The 18,790-nt window shown below is 44.3% G+C and overlaps 1 protein-coding gene across 1 annotated transcript in view; it reads left to right on the top strand.

Moving 5' to 3' along the window:
- Positions 1-6,335: 6,335 nt before the first annotated feature.
- The window catches only part of LOC144141230 (nose resistant to fluoxetine protein 6-like), a 73,052-nt gene continuing 60,597 nt past the window's right edge, over positions 6,336-18,790 (top strand). The window contains exons 1-3 of the mRNA XM_077672790.1: positions 6,336-6,836; positions 15,090-15,298; positions 15,904-16,027. Coding sequence (XP_077528916.1) covers positions 6,473-6,836; positions 15,090-15,298; positions 15,904-16,027 — 697 coding nt within the window. The 5' untranslated portion in view covers positions 6,336-6,472. The remainder of the gene's footprint in view (positions 6,837-15,089; positions 15,299-15,903; positions 16,028-18,790) is intronic.

Below are 18,790 nucleotides of genomic sequence, written 5' to 3'. Positions count from 1 at the left end.
GCCGATAGAAAAGCCTAGGCACCTGTGCTTCCTGCGTCCGAAACATTGGGTGCGTTCCAATTTACCGTTTAGACAGCTTCGTTGCCGTCTTCGCAAACAGTACGCCATGTTAAGCCCCGTTTCAATTCGAACGAAACAGTCAACGAAGACTGCTTCGAGGAGACAGCATCGAAGTCAGCAACGATGCAGGCTACCTTCCTGTCTAAACTAATAAGCGACGCCAGCGCCACCTTTTTGCATAATAATGTTAAAACAAAAGCCCTTGTTTCTTTATTTAAATATTTAGTATAATTTACTAGCGATGAAAATGACTTTGTTTAATTTTTAAATTACGTAACGTTTGTAATAACAACGGTAATATTACTTACAAAACTTGCCGCTTGCGCAACTCAACATGCCTGCTACGACGCTGTCGTCTGCACTGGTGTTGCGTTTGCGACCGCGACGCTGTTCCAATTTCGTTCCTTTAGACGTCTAGTTAGACTGCTTCGTAGACTGTGTACCAAGCTGTCCGCGAATTGGAACGCAGCCATTGTTGCTAAAAGCTTTGCTGCCATCTTGAGATGGCGATGGCGATGGGTGGGACGAAATTTCTGCTGTTTCGGCAGTTTCAGTTTCGTATCCGATTCTAACGCGCATGCGATTTTTAGCCCTATTTTTCCAGAAAAATAGTGCGCGTTAGAATCGGATAACTACGGTAATTGATCTATTCTTTATACTCCTCGTTTAATACTAGCCCTGCTTTAGGACAGACACAAAATACGTTTTTTTTTCTGTTACAGGTGATAGCTGTCCTAGGCAATATTCCCCTGTCTGCTTTTCGTCCACCAGCATTCTAATTTCCTTTTAGCCGCCTCGACAGCCCGGAAGTTAACTCCCTCTGTGCTACCCTTAAATCCTAAGGCTTCTGAAAGCCGAATATTTTCCTCATGTAGATTTGGATGGCTACACTCACACTACAACAGTATGTGCCGCATAGTTTCTGTTTCTTTTCCGCAGACCACGCAAACCCCATCATTATATGTATACTTCCCCACGAAGCTCTTCGTTTTCAAGCAACCTGCTCTAGCCTCAAAGCACTGCCCTTGGAATTACCGTACCTTTACCTTTCAGGTGTCCCATTTCTCTACCCTGTACACATGTAACGACGTTTTAGCTTCCATTTTTTCTCTCCATTTACTTGCTTCTATCTACCTTGCTTCTTTTTTGGTTACCTTGGCTGTCTTTGATTCTCCACTGCTCTCATCGTATTTCATCGTTAGCCTTCCAGTCTTTTTTAGAAGCCTCTCGTCGCTGGAAGAACATTCTGTTTTCACGATAGAATGACAGTGCTTCCCCGCACAGAATGGTCCTCTTGGAGAGAGAGAAAAAAAACTTTATTTGGCAGAGCCTTGTGAGAGTGGAGTTTTCTTACAGGTAGCCATGTTCCGTCCTTGATGCTACCGCTCTCTCAACCAGCAGGAGCTGATGGCAAAAGAGGGAGCTGGACAGCAGCGTCTCTCACTGCTCGGAGGAATGGGGAGGAGTGGAGGTGGCAAAGCAGGGTTCTCGGTGCATTCAAGAATAATGTGCCTAAGTGTTCCTGATTGCGTACAGAATTTGCATTGGGCTTCGTGTTGATTTGGACAAATAAGGTGAATCAGTGTTTAATGGGGATACGTGTTTGGTTGCGCAAGTCTGACTGTAGTTTCTTGTGTCCTTGTTCGTTGTGGGTGGGGCAATGGAAGTGTTCTGCGACCTAGTCTGTAGTGCTCTGTAATTTCCTGGTACGTCGTGAGTGGCATAGGTTCATGTGAGTCCGCCGCGGCCTGGTCGACGAAACCTCGGGCCTTGAGGTGGGCTTGATCATTGCCCTCCATTTAGGAGTGGGCCGGCGCCCGCACCACTTCGACTACCCTGTCTGGTGGCTTGCTTGACAGTATGCGGTATGTCATTGGAGCCACCCAGCTCGACGTGAGACTCCTGCATACTTCTTGGGAGTCAGTAATTATGACACTTGCCTTCGCTTGTGAGAGAGCTAAGGCTACGGCTAGTTCCTCCGCTTCTTTTGTTGAGGCTCGTGGCAGGGTTGCCCCGACGACGAGGTCTGTCTTCGTTGTCACCACCGCTACTTTGGCTTGTCTTTTGGGGTATGCGGCTGCATCTGTGTAGACCACTGTGGGCAGAGATCCATAATTTTTGTCCAGAGCTTTGGCCCTTGCTTCTCGCCTGCCCTGATGGGGAACAGGATGTATATTCTTCGGTTGTGGATGGATTATGATGAGCTTCCGCCATTTCTCCGGCATTTCTTTTGTTGAAGCAGCGTCCCCCACTGGCATCAATTTTAATTGGGCAAGGACCTTCCGGTCCGTTTGGGTTTGTGCGAGGCGAGCTTTTTGGTTAGACAGATATCCTTCAATTAGCTCATCGACTGTGTTGTGTAGCCCAATGTTAAATAGCTTGTCTGTGGGCACGCTCATTGGAAGGTCCAGAGCTTGTTTTGTTGCTTTCCTGATGACAGTGTTAAGTTTGTCGGTTTCTCTCTTGTTTAGAACTGCATACGGCACTGAGTAGGTTACGCTTGAGAGTATGAAAGCCTGGACGAGACGAAGGGTGTCGTTCTCTTTCATGCCTTTGTGTCGGTTGGTGACTCTTCTGATCATGTGTACAACCAGTTCGGATGTTTTTGTAAACCGCTGTATCATTTGGTCGTTCTTCGCGTCCGATTTTATCAGGAGGCCTAGAAATTTTAGTGATGTGCAGGGTTTGATGACCTGTTTCTCAAGGGTCACCTAGATGCCATCTTCTTCTCGATTTCTGCGGTGGCGTCGAACCACAAGAAGTTCCGATTTTTGGGGTGAGCCAGCCAATCCGCATTCCTTCGCATACTGGTTAACCGTATCGGCGGCGAGTTGCAGAGTGTCCTGCAGACCCCCTGATGAATCGGTCCCCGTCCACAGGGTTACATCGTCTGCATAGAGAGCGTGTCTTAGGTTGGGTATAGTCTCCAGCCGCCCCGGGAGGCCCAAGAGCGTGATGTTGAACAATAGCGGAGACAGGACTGAGCCTTGAGGGGTCCCCCGACAGCCAAGGGTGATGGGGTCCGAGGTGACGCGCCCGATCTTGATTATGGCTTTACGGTTGGACAGGAAGTCGACAATATAGTCGCATGTCTTCTTTCTGCAGCCTGTGGTGTTCATGTTCCGGAGGATTGCCTCGTGGGTCCTCTTGGAGCTGATTTACACAAATTCAAGCCCTTCCTCTGCACAAACAATCTGCATACAAAAAGAAAACTTCTCTACGTAAAAACAAAGTCGATAAAGTTTGCGAATATTTGAATGAACAGAAATGCTCGAAAATAAATAATGCTAGTCGAGCAGGCAGATATGGTAGTAGTGTGACATACTTGTGTACTTTGGAGTTCGCTTAGCTGAGAAGCGGGTCTAAACTGACCAGTAAATTATCCACGCTGGCCGGTATTATAGGCACTGATCGGTGCAATCGGTATTGGTATATCCGCAATGTTTATGCGAGCAGTCGCAGGTCGCACTGCGAGCGAAGCGTTCCTTCCCTACACAGCAATATTTCGGCACACTGGCTCCAATTGTCGCCGGCTGCAATGAGCAGGTCACTATCTATAATGGCGATCGTAGTTTTAATATGTACCGATAAAGCCGGGCGCAAAATAGACACTCTCTCGTGCATCCATTCGAATAGGCTGTTCACATTTGAAGAATACGTGGCCAAACAACGGCATGTCCCCCACCCGGATGGAGTGTTGGGTATGTTAACAAACGTGTTGTTTTTATGATTTTCAATATTTAAGTCGGCCTACGAAAAGACTGGATGAAGTTGATGCCATGTTATCATATCTCAATTACCATAATTAAATATTCGTTGCTGAAATAGGTTATAGATTACACTCAGCAATTATTCGCCCCATATTCTCAGTCTGTCTTGTGTATAATATTGTACGGCTAGATGTCTTGTGCATTTAATACCTTGTCATGTGGAATTGGAACTTAAAGAAATCGTTATCATAACGTTAAATATGTTGCAAATTTTTTTGGCGAACGAATTAAACCACATCGCCTATTACAGCAATGTATTTTTATTCGTACCTTAGAACAATAAATTATTTTTTTGCCCGCTGACGTAATAAATGTTGATGCTAGTTGATGCTGATTCGTTGAAGGCAATGTATCAATATCTGAGGCGTTTTTTTTTTTTTCAAATGAGCCAGATCCATAAACTGAAACTGAGTCGGATAAAGCTGCAGTGACAAGAAAAACTCGGCAAATTTCCCCTAAAAAAGGGGTGGCTAGAAAATAGTTAAGATAACGCTCTGGAAATGTGTACGCAGATCGTAGTTCATACCGCAAATGGGCCATACCCTGCTGTTTTACGGATCAGAATGAGCCAAATGCATTTGCCCAATGGGAGTTTGCTTTTGGCTTGATCGTGCAGACTGTTTCGTGGGTGTTTTCGGAAGTTTTTTTTTTTTTTTGCGTTTTGGAGCTGGCATATTATGAATTCAGACGGCAATTAGGAGATCGGCGAAAGATCTGTATCCTGATGTCAACGACGAAGTGAACGGAAAAAATGAACGAAATAAAACACAGACGAAACAATGAAACAGAAATGAAACAATGGTTTCATTTCGTCTCCCCCATTCCTACAAAATAACTCTGGTTATATTTATTTTTTGCTGCCATATTTACCATTTGGAAACTTAACTAAAAAGCCCCTGCTTACAAGCCCTGGATAACCAACCCCCCCCCCCCCCCCCCCGCGCGCTCTGAGAGTACGAACCACTCATAAAAGTGAAGAATAAAATATGAGCAGCCTTCTTGTGAAGTGCTTTGGAAATTGATGGCAAAGCAATGAAGAGCTTATATACTTTGTTAGTGCCTTGAGGCTAGCCCAAGATAACCATGCTAGGGAAGAATTCGAAAATAGCAACCAATGGTGCCAAGAGGACTCACCTGCCCTCCATCTATAGTTCTACAGTTCTTGAGGCCATGTTGCGTATTTTTATAGCATTTTATACCAAAATTCAATCACACAATGCTTGAAAGTCAATTTGAATAAAGTTTTCATAAGAATGCCGCCCCAACTTCAGTGTTTCAATTCAATACGAGCCAAATCGAAACTTATCATCCCAATATTGCTCAAATTCACGGAATAATTTTCAATCACTTGTGGCCATAGACTTCCCCTAACTCACAGGTAAAAGATATCATATAATAGTTTTGAAGGCGTTGCAGTTAGGTCCGGTAACAAACTTCCCCTTGTTTCTCAAATTCGCGTTAGGTGGATTTGGCTCATTTCGAAAAAAACGCCTCATTTGTCATTTTGTGGCTGGAAGCTTTTGAGCAAAACTACCAAACATATTGCATAAATTTGGAATGTAGTTTGCGGTAATGACATTTTAATAGCAGTTACCAACGACTTCCAATGAGTAGCAAAACCATGCATGCTTAAATGTCGTTTTTTTTCTGGTATTTTATGTTTATTATTTTTTGTGATATGCATTTGGTATAGGTACTTACGGCATTCACGCTTTGTCTGGGGATGTGCGGCGGCTTGTAGTAATGCGTGTGTCGAAAAATACTCCTGTAGTTTATCAGACATTGTTTGTGATTATTTTAGTTCCTGAGTCCTCAAACTTATTTAGTTGTGTTTCGAGGTCTGCAGCTACATATTAACCGACACTAGTCAAAAATTTTCTTTGTTTCAAGAAAAATATTCATTCACACCTTTTTGACGAACAGCACTACACATTATACATATCGCCCTTCTTGACAACTCAACCTGATCCAAACGAAAAAACTCGCTACTCCCATGAAATATTGAGCGGAGAGGCTGTTGGGAATGTGGAACGCGCCGAATGAGGCAACAAACGTACGCCCAACCAGAAATTCGTTTTCTTTTTGCCATGTGGGAAAATACGACAGCGTGGCAAGCAAGAAATAATGCTGTGGGCACTCTTTAACTGGTCACCGACACCATGCAAAATACATAATACCCTTCACCGAGAGTCAAAGAGTGCATGACATGCCAATGCTTTGGGAATCGGTGTCCTACACCGGTGTACTCCGCACGCGACTTGCATTATTTAGGCGAAGCCAAGTCGCCCGCTTTCCTCGGAACACGAGCAGTGTTAATGCAAACGGGTTTGCAGCGTTCCTCGATCGTGGGAAACGAGGGTACCCGTTGATGAGAAGGCAAAGTCGGATGTATACCGGCACAGGCTGCTGCTTCCCACCGCTCTGCTCGCTCTCCACCATTACGTCACGTATTGCTACATTGGAATCGATTATCGCCGGAGCTGGACAGAGTCCAGTGGCCAGTCAGCGAGGTGCAGAGGACCTCGATACTCCACAACCGGACGTTAATCTTCGGTCGGCTCAATAGTCACAGATATATACCGGCAATTTTCCAGCTTTTCTCCCTTCAGTACTCCAACCATCACGGAGTGGATCGCGGTAGCATGCATATTATGGCAATGCAAAAACAGCGTTTGCTCCTGCTGCTCGCGTTAGCATCTCTCGGCACAGCGACTCAGGCTGAACGATGGAAGCGCTCCGCCGATACGCCGCCCAGCCCGGTGATGAATATGACAACTACCACCACGATCGCCCCGACCACCACTAGGATGACAACGACGGCTAAACCGGACCGCGCAGCAAAAATCTTCAAGGACGTAACGGAAAAGATGCTGCGGATCGGGATGCGGGAGTTCTACCCACTTATCAGCGACCTCATCTATGACCCAAGGATATCGCCAGGATGCATGGGATCTCTGCTGAAGATTGGCACGGCTCTGCAGACGCTGGATATCTGGGCCGTGCAAAGTGAGTTTATGTGCAGGGCCGTTTTGTTCAGGCTTTCCAGTGGTTCTCGCGCAACGTCTTCAGCGGCCGTTAGCTTCTGATTCTAAACAGGTGAAGTTGACATGGAGGAAACGGCAAATTGCAAATAACGAAGTTATTTGTGATTTGTTGTGCCTCCGGGAACCTTTATCTTAAATACGCCGCTTTTTAGGTGATCGTAAATTTTCCCAAATGTGTGCCATGCAAAAAAAAAACAGTTGTGGAAATATCATTCGGAAAGCCATTGTAGAGGTCCCATCCTTGTTGTTTTGTTAACATTGTATTTTAGGTGTGCGTACTCTTTCTTGCAAAAAAGTCATTTTAGCCATCTCAAGCGGCCATTAGGGTAGTTTTACCGGCCATTATGATCAATGACATTAGCGCACCCAGAATTTCTGTCTGGGAAAAATATAAAAGAATAAATATGCATATAAATGTAAATAATAAATGTAAATAATATTCTGATGAAGTCAAGCAAAGTGTAAAGCACGTGCAGACGCCTCGTGAGTCGTGACCCTTATTTTTGCAAAAATGCAAAAAGAAACAAAAACTTTGCAGTACCGTTTACTATTATTAGTTGCTATACCATCTTAAAAAAAATGAGTGTTACCTGCCTACCAGCTATAATACATCATTTGCACGGCGAAGGAGCGCGCGCCGCTCGCAAGCTAGGTTTGAGTAACAAAGATAGAGCCGAAACTTTAAATACGTCTGAATGCGAAAGCGAATAGAATACCTTGACATAATTTTCGCTGCGTAGTCAAATTAAACCGTATTTCTAGAACCCTTTTCAGCCCAACATCACTGTTATCCGTGTTCACTGGTTTTCCTGACTGCCCACGAAACGTTGCAGCTTTCCTCGCGAGGACGTTATCAACTCAGGCGCTATATATAGAAGTAAACCGAACTTTTTATTATTTAACGGGGGAGGGAGGGGGTTCTTTTAGCTCGTAAAGCGCTTAGTACTGAAAAAAAGAACAGTTGTTTTAGCTTTCAACTAAAATAAATTCGATCTAATATTATTAGATTTGATTTGAGGTCAGAAGGCAACCTAGCAATAATGAGTGCCAAGCTATGAGAAATTTCAGCGTTCCTTCCTTCTTTTAGAAGTCAACTAATGATTAAAATCTCGTAACTGCGATGCTCACAAAAGCTCAGTAAGAGGTGTAAATTGGTCCCACAAAAATTTTAATTGCGGTTTAACGTGGGCTATGAGGTGCGCCGCAGTGTGTGTGTGTGGCGGGGGGGGGGGATGAAGGGGCTACGGAGTTATTTAAATCCCAAAGGAATTCTACGCATTCAGAAATTTCCTACCCCCGAAACTCTTTCTGTCACCAAATATTTTCCCGTTCTTTTTCTTAAACTACTCCAAGTGATACGTAAGTTGGTCCGTACATAGTCTGAGAAGCACATACTCTTAAAAAACTTGTGCTCCTCTTTTCTTAGTCCTTTAATTTTTAAGACCAGTAATACAATATTATTTTTCGAGATTTAACTAAGAATGTCCAACAATAGATGATTCCGATACCTCAAACTTCGCTCGGTCAACTTCAGTTTTCGGTTCCGTGGAAGAGCGGGGAGGGGGCTGGGTCGACAGACCTCTGGGGGGGGGGGGGGGGGGGTTACAACCTACAAGACCCCCTCCCCCTCCCCTCCCCCCCCCCCTCGCAGGCATGGACGCCTTTTATCAATGATAAGGTGCCACCAGAATTTACTATGCCAGTCGCATGACACTAAAAAACAACTTTTCGACCTTCCTGTTTTTTTGACGCAACAATAAGTATTTTCGCATTATGCACTTAAAATTGCGATGCGCGGCCTTTTACATTCAAAGAATATTCGTATCAAAACTTACTAAGAATTTTCATCAAATGGTTTCTTGTATTTGTGCTGGTTTTAATATGTGTTGCTTAAAACCTACGTAAAAGTGCGCCTATTGTGCGCAAACAGTTCGCGGGTTCAGCTCAACCAATATTTCGCTTCGGTGTTGGTGTTCCCACCAACACCAAAATACAATCCCGACCAGGTCAGTACTTGTGTGAGAGACCACCTAGGAAGCCCGAGAGCAGATAGAACTTAGCAAAGCTGTCACAGCGTGAAGCTTATGGGGTTCCACTTGCCCCGGTTAACAAAGGTCATAACATAATTGCAAACCAGTCACGCTAAATTCGATGTGTGCCGCCATAATCAGGAGAATCGCTGGGACACCAATAGCCCTTCCTCGCAAAGGCAGAACCTACCTTCTTGGGGTTGCATTTGCCTGCAACCTTACATCGAGGAACGACTGAGCTCACGGACCTCAGTCCCCAGTCTCTATAGAAGAGCTTATCAAGGCGGCGACAGGTCATAAATACAGCAGACGGTGCTGAACATCTACAATTACCAACATGCGCCCCCGGAACTCCTGTTTGGTCACTTTTAGCACTGGAACGTCGTCGTGTGTAGGTGACATATCTTCTTCTAGTAAAAGAGCGCTCCAGCAGCAAAGCATAATGTTCAGTTATGTATTAACAGCTCGTGAACGTTCTAGGTTGTGAATATGAGTGAATATTTTGTGATACGGATACTATTCGTAAACGAGGGAGCTTAGGGTAGGATTGCGGATTCACATAGAGATAGATGGAAATATGGATCCATTCTACAGCACCATCCCCTAGCAATTACGAGACAGCCGCGGCCGTGTTGCTCAAGCTGACCAGCAGGAATAGGTTAAAGGCAGTACAAAGTGATGCCCCAACGCCTCGCTGCGAGGATGAGGCTATGAGCAGTTTCTACGGGTACGTATAGTTGGCAATAAATAAGTTTACCATACAGCACACGGCAGTGACAGGGGACAAACTCAAAGATAGGAGTAAAACATGCATGTGAATGGGCAGTTAGGAGGTGCATTCCGAATAGCTGAGGGGATGCACTCGCTCTATTTGCGAGGAATAATAACCAGATCTTAGCGAAAAAATTCTGCCGCAAATAAAAACTACAATATGAACAATGGGAAAAGCCTCAAAAGTAACAAAAAGAATAAAGTAAACTTCATGCAAAATTCCCATGCACGTGTTGTGCAGGCAGTAGAGGTGCTAGGAAGTTCAGTACCCGCGACTTTAAAATGGTGACAGAATAACTAGGCTATACCAGCAAAAGGAAAGGATGAAACTAGTAAAACAAAGACCAAAACTTCACCCTGTTATATTTCTTGGTTCCGGGGGTAACTAATTTACCGGGAGACTTTTCGGATACTGTGTGAGACCTCTGACGAAGAAAGCAGCCTGCGGCGATTTTGACGTTTGGCGTCTGTGTTGCGGAACAACGAGTGGGAAACTGCACGTATGCATTGGAGATGAGCTCCTTCATATTTTGGGACTAATATCCAAACGCTAGTACCCTGAACACCTGCGCAATTAAATCACATCGAAATACACGCAAAGCCCTGTAACCTTTCGCGTGAAAATCGCAGGATCTAGAGACTTGATATATAGGGATTACATTTCTTCCCTGACGTAACGTGTCAGAAAAGCAGAATTGTTTAAAATTTTATTCCTAACGGTAAGAATAGGTTCAAAAGTCTTTGTACAGATCCATCAAAATCTCTTCTTCCCGCAGTTGAACCATTACGGTTCTGCCGCGTTAGAAATAAGTCCCGCGTTGGGTATACTTGTTTGAACAAATGCGTCAAACAAGTACACCGATTTCAGAAAATCTCACTCCCTCCTAGGGGAAATGAATAACGTCTGGCTTAGAAGTGTTTTTAGATACCCCAATATATTTTAGGCCATAAACTTATCTATGTGCGTCTTGCGTCTTAAATTTATTCATACAGAAGCCTATAGCATGCTTGGGGATTTTTAGAAATGTCTTCCTCACAGGGGTTATGTGAATAACGTGTTGCTTTATATATATATATATATATATATATATATATATATATATATATATATATATATATATATATATATATATATATATATATATATATATATATATATATATATATATATATATATATATATATATATGATTATAGGGTTTCACGCGCCGACGCAACGCAGGCGATGAGGCGCGCCATAGAGGAGGGCTCTGGATTATTTTGACCACCTGGGGATCTTTAACGTGCGTCGAAATCTCGTACACACGGGCGTTTTTGCTTTTCGCCTCCATCACAAAAGCGGCCGCCACGGCCGGGAATCGAACCCGCGACCTCTTGCTCAGCAGCACAACGCCTTAGCCACTGAACCACCGCGGCGGGTTATATATATAGCATTCGAGATCAAATCGAAACGCATGGGTTCGGTCCCCGCTCTGGGCGCGTGTTTTTCTTTCTTCCTTTCTTACGAATATTAAAAAAATATTAACTTCACTAACCGTAGTAAAACAAGAGCCTAACAACACCCCTATGCCTCCTTTGGCGTTGTAAACTGCCGACCTATCTTTCTGTATATCCTCAACGAGCCCCTCTTTTCCTAACTATATATATATATATATATATATATATATATATATATATATATATATATATATATATATATATATATATATATGGGTTCGGATCGTGGGTTTGGTTCCTACCCGGAGGGCATTTTTTCACCAATTTCTTTCTGACTCAAAAAATTCTTCATCTGTTTCTATGACCCACCACAACCTCTCCTTTGCTTTCCGAGGTTTTCTTGACTGCCAACCCTTATTTTCCGTCTTATTTCACTGAGCCCCTCATTTCCCATTTTCTGATTCGCTACATGCTTAGCGAGGGCCTCTGTTCTGGCAGTCTTGGTGCCAAAGGTAGCTTATGAGGGTTCAACGCTGGTCGACCACTCTCGACATGTCGTAGGCACTCGAGTCACGGCCCGGGGGTTTAAAAAAGAAGGTCCCCTTCACCCGTGTAGTCCGAGTGGCGCGGGCTACCACCCCCAAGTACAGGAAACAACAAATACCTTAACATAAATACCCGAAAAACTGGTGGGGAAACAGCCCCGCCGGTTGTGTAGTGGTTATCGCACCAGACCGGTATTCTGGAGGTCGTGGGCTCGGATCCCACCCGGCGGGCATTTTTTCCCCAATTTCTTTCTGACACAAAAAATTCTTCATCTGTTTCTATGACCCACCACAACCTCCCCTTTGCTTTCCAAAGTTTTCTTGACTGCCAACCCTTATTTTCTGTCAGATATATATATATATATATATATATATATATATATATATATATATATATATATATATATATATATATATCAAGGTTGCAGTCGTCATTGCCAGTGCTATTCGGCTTTTTTTTTTTCGAAATATTTAATAGGGCCGAATGACGTGTGCTTGTCACGTTTCTTTTGATTCATTGATAAATAAGCGAAAATATAAGTCTAGAAAAAATCCGCCGTTTTCCGGGAGCGGGACTCGAACCCACATCTCCGCATAACCGGTGCGGTGCGTTCGCCATTACGCTATCCCCACAGCGGCTTCTCTCTCGACTTTAAAGCGGGGGTTTATATTTACAAGAGCTCTGAGGCCGGTCAACTTGCGCCGCCCCTCGACTACCGCGGGAGACGTAGAACGTCTTCTTTCCCAGCGGCCGCCACGTAGAACATGGTCGGAGGTCGGGGTTAGCAATTGGCATATCCGAACTGCTGGAGCCAGTGCCTCGTAATGCATGTAGCAGAACAGAGAGATACGGGACGAGGGACTCGGTAAAGATACATATCAAGGTTGCAGTCGTCATTGCCAGTGCTATTCGGCTTTTTTTTTTTTTTCGAAATATTTAATAGGGCCGAATGACGTGTGCTTGTCACGTTTCTTTTGATTCATTGATAAATAAGCGAAAATATAAGTCGAGAAAAAATCCGCCGTTTTCCGGGAGCGGGACTCGAACCCACATCTCCGCATAACCGGTGCGGTGCGTTCGCCATTACGCTATCCCCACAGCGGCTTCTCTCTCGACTTTAAAGCGGGTGGTTATATTTACAAGAGCTCTGAGGCCGGTCAACTTGCGCCGCCCCTCGACTACCGCGGGAGACGACGTCTTCTTTCCCAGCGGCCGCCACGTAGAACATGGTCGGAGGTCGGGGTTAGCAATTGGCATATCCGAACTGCTGGAGCCAGTGCCTCGTAATGCATGTAGCAGAACAGAGAGATACGGGACGAGGGACTCGGTAAAGATACATATCAAGGTTGCAGTCGTCATTGCCAGTGCTATTCGGCTTTTTTTTTCGAAATATTTAATAGGGCCGAATGACGTGTGCTTGTCACGTTTCTTTTGATTCATTGATAAATAAGCGAAAATATAAGTCGAGAAAATATCCGCCGTTTTCCGGGAGCGGGACTCGAACCCACATCTCCGCATAACCGGTGCGGTGCGTTCGCCATTACGCTATCCCCAATCCCCACAGCGGCTTCTCTCTCGACTTTAAAGCGGGGGTTTATATTTACAAGAGCTCTGAGGCCGGTCAACTTGCGCCGCCCATATATATATATATATATATATATATATATATATATATATATATATATATATATATATATATATATATATATATATATATATATATATATATATATATATATATATATATTAACACGCATCAACAATGCAGTCCTTATTGCCAGTGCTATTCGGCTTCCTGAAGGTGCTTTATAGCACCGCATGAAGTAGTTGTCATTTTTTAACAGCGGAGCTGTTTGACAAGCTGCAAGTTCGCCATTGCAGGAAAAATACAAAGAAAATGCCGAGCGCTCGTGAGTGGGTGCCCCGCGGTGACCGCCGAGCGTTCCCAGCATGCCCAGTGGCTTGTTTTTCTCGAATTTATTTCTTCCATTTCAAAAAATAAGCGTAATTCAGCACAAAGAACGGATATTTTTTCTTCTCCTTTGCCTTCCTGAGCGTTATCGACTGCTGGCCTTTATTTCTGCGTTCATTCAACGCCCAGCTCATTTCCCATTCTGATTAGCTACATGCATAGCGAGGGAGTCGGTTCTGGTGGTCTTGGTGTCACAGGTAGCTTAAGAGGGTCAACGCTAGGCAACGCTAGGAGAACCTCGTTCTCTTCTTCCTTCATTCAGCTCAGTAGCTGATGCAGGCGCATGGTTGTAATTCATGGCGGGTAATATTTTCGCAGTTGCTTGATAGCAACAATCATGGAGTAAAGGTCGTTGCGGCAGCGCAGAAGAAGCAAATCGGCTGCAATCGTGAACTTAAACCGCTGGGATGGTCGCGAAGGTTGCGTACAGCTTCGCTACCTTGAAGCCTTATGCGTTAGTTTGAGCTTCCTTAATTTTTTTTTGTTTCAAGCGTTTTCTCTCGCCTTCCTCCTCCTTACCAGAGCGTAACTTTTATGTGCAAGTATTCTTTACGGAATACCCCAACCGCAACACTGTAATGCCTTGTATCTCCAGAAAAATCCATAATCGGCGACGTTAACTGTTTCAATCCTTATAATAGTGTAAATGTGAATCATTGCCAGCAAAAAACAAATGAAAATGCAGAACAGATATCACGAAACAAAACACGAATTTGCAGAATTTAGTGAATTGGTGGCCAAATCTGGCAAAAATCGGCCGTTTTCAAGAAAAATACTGTAATTCAAATAACGAAATCTCAGAAATGTACTAATAACCTACCGCTTTCAAGATATAACCAAAAAACTAACAAACGTATACAAAATAAAAAACTGAGGACGAACCAACGAAATCACAAAGATGTATAGGATACAGCACCTGCACGCCGTTAACTCAAAAAAAGGAAAAAAGGAGACGGCCCTCCATCCATTGACATTTTCCTTCAAAGCTTCCAAGGAAACGTAAGGCAAGCTTAGGCACTGTGAGTACGCGTACAGCTACCCAACTTTAAGACACATAGGTGTGGCACTACTCCACGGTATTGCTTGAGAAATACCTGCCGTTCAAAAGAATTTGAATTTGAATTTATTTCATTTGCGTTACAACAAGAATGTATACAATAGAAGATTTCAGAAGGAGGTCCCAGAGTCAGAGACTGAAGAGGGGACCTCCTGTTATTCATTAAACAGGCGGAAACACACGTTATAAGCACGAATATATCAATAAACGAAACACAAAATAATATCAGCAAGATCGATTACGGTATATATACAAGAACATAATAAGCCAGAAACGTAGCATAGAAGCAGAAAAAGAAGCAGGTAGCATAAATTTTTAGAGAGCGTGATTAACGTGCTATTTGTTATATTTCTTTTTTTATTTGCAACTACCTTAACTGCAAGAAATGTTGCCGTTTCGCAGTGCTGGACGCAATGGGGAAACCTCCGGCAGGATTGATGCAAGGACGCTTGTCCGGGTACGGCGCCTACGATCAGTGCCTAGCTGTGAGGCATGACGAGGGACTCTTCCGGGGCAAGTACTGCATGATTCATCTCGTCTACAACGGCTCAGAGCTATCACCCAGTGTGCAAAGACTCGTCGGCAAGTTCGTCAAGCATCTCGGATTTGAGGTAAGCAATAAAGATGGTGTGCGTTTATCACGTTCCCGGTGTTTCTTTTTTAAAGAACGTATTTCGTTAAAATTTTCTGGGTTCTTGCAACCCTCGCCTGGCTTTGCTTCGTATCACATGCAATGCCATATATCTAGTCTTTGGGCTGCAGCCTATTTCATTTATGCACGTACGAGAATAATTTGGGTCTCGCAGAGATAATGGCAGCAGGGCTACTTGTAAAATATTTGATGTTAGGGTGTGCGCTTCCGTCCAGGAGGGAAGCAGGATCCGGTGCATAATGCCATTGAACCAGAACCAGGATCCGTGTGCGGCTCGAGCCACTGGTTCTGATCAACGGAATCAAACGCCGCTGTCCTGTACAATACCCATAAATGAGTTTTTTAGGCTGAACATCCCATTATTATGGCACGGCACCATAACCACACTCTTCAGTCAAGTCTTTGCATTCCGCAATATGAAGACGAAACACCCGGGTACCGCAGACTAAAGTGAATTTAAAACCCCTGTGTAATTATACAAACTTATTGTAACCATATCGCTAGATGCATACAACGAACTGGATTTTTTATTACTATCCTTATTATTCATCCTTCCACTTCCAGGCAGCCGGAGACCTATCTAAAATGAACGACGAACAGTTTCTGGATCTCGCACCACTCTACAAATTTGGAGTTTGTGTGCCATCCCTGTGCTACCCGGAAGATCTGCAAGTCATGATCGACCACTGTAAGACAACCTTTTCAGAGTAGAGGCAGCCTGAGGCTGCGGAGAGCCGCTTGAGTCCAGTATATTTGCCATGCAATGGTTGTCCCTCATGTTGCAACTTTTGTTCTAAACGAAATCTGTTCCTGCCCAGTGGTTCCAAAGAACACTTAGTCATGCCTTACTCTAAGTAATGATACAAAAGTTGATATAAGAGTTTCTGTTTTCCAGTTTCAAACAATGGAGGCGATGCGTGTAGAAGACACGCCAATTCCATATGTTCCCCTTGTGCAACAAAAGCTTAGCGTTGTGGGGAAATCGGCCTGCTCCTTCAGACGAGTTATGCCTCCTAGACCCCCATCACGCGCGGTGTTGTTCAAAAAGTACCAGGGAAGCGTCAGAACCGAGGCATCAAAGCCATCGTTTTTTGACATGCGCAGTACTGAGCTCTCTACTGAGCTCTCATACGAAAAAAATGTGCTCCAAAGCCCATATTTGTACCGCGGGTGGTCATAACTAATGCAGTTGTACCTTGATGTTGCTTTTCTATGTTACTTCTAGCAAAATTTCGCAATAAGGGTAATTATCAAGGCATATACATTCCAATTGGGCATCATCAAAAGTTTTTTTTATTTGTGATCTAGCATGATCCCAAAATTTTGAGACAAAATATGTTCCTATCATTGTGAGTGAACCTTTGTATACTGTAAAAGACATTGAGCTACTTTATAGCCTTCTCAAGCACTCGAAGTTCAAGTTAACATTAAGCATGCCAATTTCACTACACCGGCTTCTTTCTCTAAGATCTGCGCATTGCAGACGTTAAGCTGAACTGTCGGGATCGCAGTAAGCTGCCGAACTCATAAAGATCTATAGTTTTTACTGGTCAGCTATAAAACTGCTCAGCTGTGTCTAGTTTTTACTGGTCAGTGTTCTGCTGGTAAGTTTAGCTGGGAGTCGAAGACTGAGAATTGAGTTTTGCTTAGGCGAATTCTATTCTTGGTCATTGAACTTGCCACTAATTTACAATCTGGCTCATCCGCGCCAACTACCCATAGAAATATAAAATCTTTCGGAAGCGCTATATCGCTTAATATTAGGACGAGGTTAAGGCAGTTCGCCGTCGATTTGCGATTCGCGAAAGTTCCGGAAATTTTCCGGCCATAATTCTTGCTCATGGATTAAACTTTTACCCCCATGAGAGAAATATGCGCAATAGTATATACTTTTCATGAATCTGTCTTCCTGCCCGCACGTTGGAAAACATTTACCAGAATTAAGACTTGATTCTTCAGGAATGCTCTCTTGGACTATTTTATAGGTGCTATTCGTTGAAATGTTTAGCGGTCAATTTCTTCGCCTGGCAACACTGGAAACGGCCACAGACATGGCCGATACGCCAAGGACACGGCGTGGCTTGGGCCTCTGCGCCCGCACGCCGAAGAAAAAAAAAGCACCGGCGTGCGTCATCTGCTCCGTTCCAATCCGATTTTAAACGGTGGCGTCAACAGAGATGTTATTAATCGCACTCACATTGAACTCGAGGGAATACTGTGCGTTCGGTGAGGCAGAGTTTGTAACGTGAAAGTCATGTGTTTCACAGTTGTGCTTAGCATGGACAAGTACCGCCATCCCGCGGAGCCCGACGTAACGAGTGACGCCGCACCACGGCCACCACGGCCGGGCTGCGTATTCCCAAACCATATCCCGTAGGGGCCCAGGCCGACCACACCCCCTAAGCAGGGGCGCAGCCAATCAGGTTAAAAAATTGCAATTTTTTAACCTCCTTGGACGCAGCACCGTGACGTCTCTACCTATATGTGCGCGACTTCATGCGAGGTGGATTTTTTCTTTTTTCCCCCTCCCCTCGTTTCGGCTGCTTTGCGGGCGGCCGATGGTTTCGCTCCGTGGGCAACTTGTGTTGTACTATTTATATTTTTATTCCTGCTATTTCTTGTTTATACATTTGTATACTTTTTTGCGTGTGTGTGGCTTACAGTTGAGGCACGAGCTGTGACACAATGTTGGCGAATGAAAAGGCCAGACACTACAGAAATATATATATGTGGTAGCTAAAAATGCGTCGCAGGAAACAGACACAAACTGCTCATCTATACCCATCAGTGGATCTCTAAAAGTGACAATTTTTTGCCGCTATTGGGACTCCGAGATCACTATCGCAAAAACTTCAAGCTCACGGGCAACTACTCATTAGTCCCAGCGAAAAGAATATACGTGTCTGAGTGAGTGTAACACTGCATTAAATGAGAGGCCATGGGGCCCTGGGGGAGCAAGGATGAGGAGAAAATGGGAAGGTCACAACTCGCACAATGAACACAGTTGCAGTCTTGGGGTCCTAATCGCAAAATGAACACATTAAAGTCAGTCAGTGGCAGCAAAACGCACAGTTCACACTTAAATGTACAGTCCACACTGCGGACAATGCGGTTCACACTGAAAACAGAGCACGCTGCAGACAGTTCACATTGTATACCGAACGGGGAAGTCGGCCAGGCTGCTACACCAATTTCTAGAATCTGTTTTCAAGGGCGTACTCGGTAATTGCTTCTAGTGCGGTGGGATTGTCACGGACCCGACTAACATGTTCCTGTTCAGTCGCAGGGGCTGGACCTAGAGTTAAAAGCTGGTGGCGATTACGGTCGAATAATGGACAGAGCCAAATTAAGTGGTAACGATTTGGTGTGCCTTCCCGATTACAGGGGGGGGGGGCATCAGCGCCATTCGGATCCTGCTGGAGCTGTCTATTTATAAATAACGTATCTTATG

Source organism: Haemaphysalis longicornis, unplaced genomic scaffold, assembly GCF_048455015.1.
Source record: "Haemaphysalis longicornis isolate Haplotype H1 unplaced genomic scaffold, Haemaphysalis longicornis Haplotype H1 scaffold_1, whole genome shotgun sequence".
NCBI classification, from domain to species: domain Eukaryota; kingdom Metazoa; phylum Arthropoda; class Arachnida; order Ixodida; family Ixodidae; genus Haemaphysalis; species Haemaphysalis longicornis.
The sequence above is the reverse complement of the archived record's forward strand: the minus strand, read 5'-3'. Positions and strand labels throughout refer to the sequence as shown.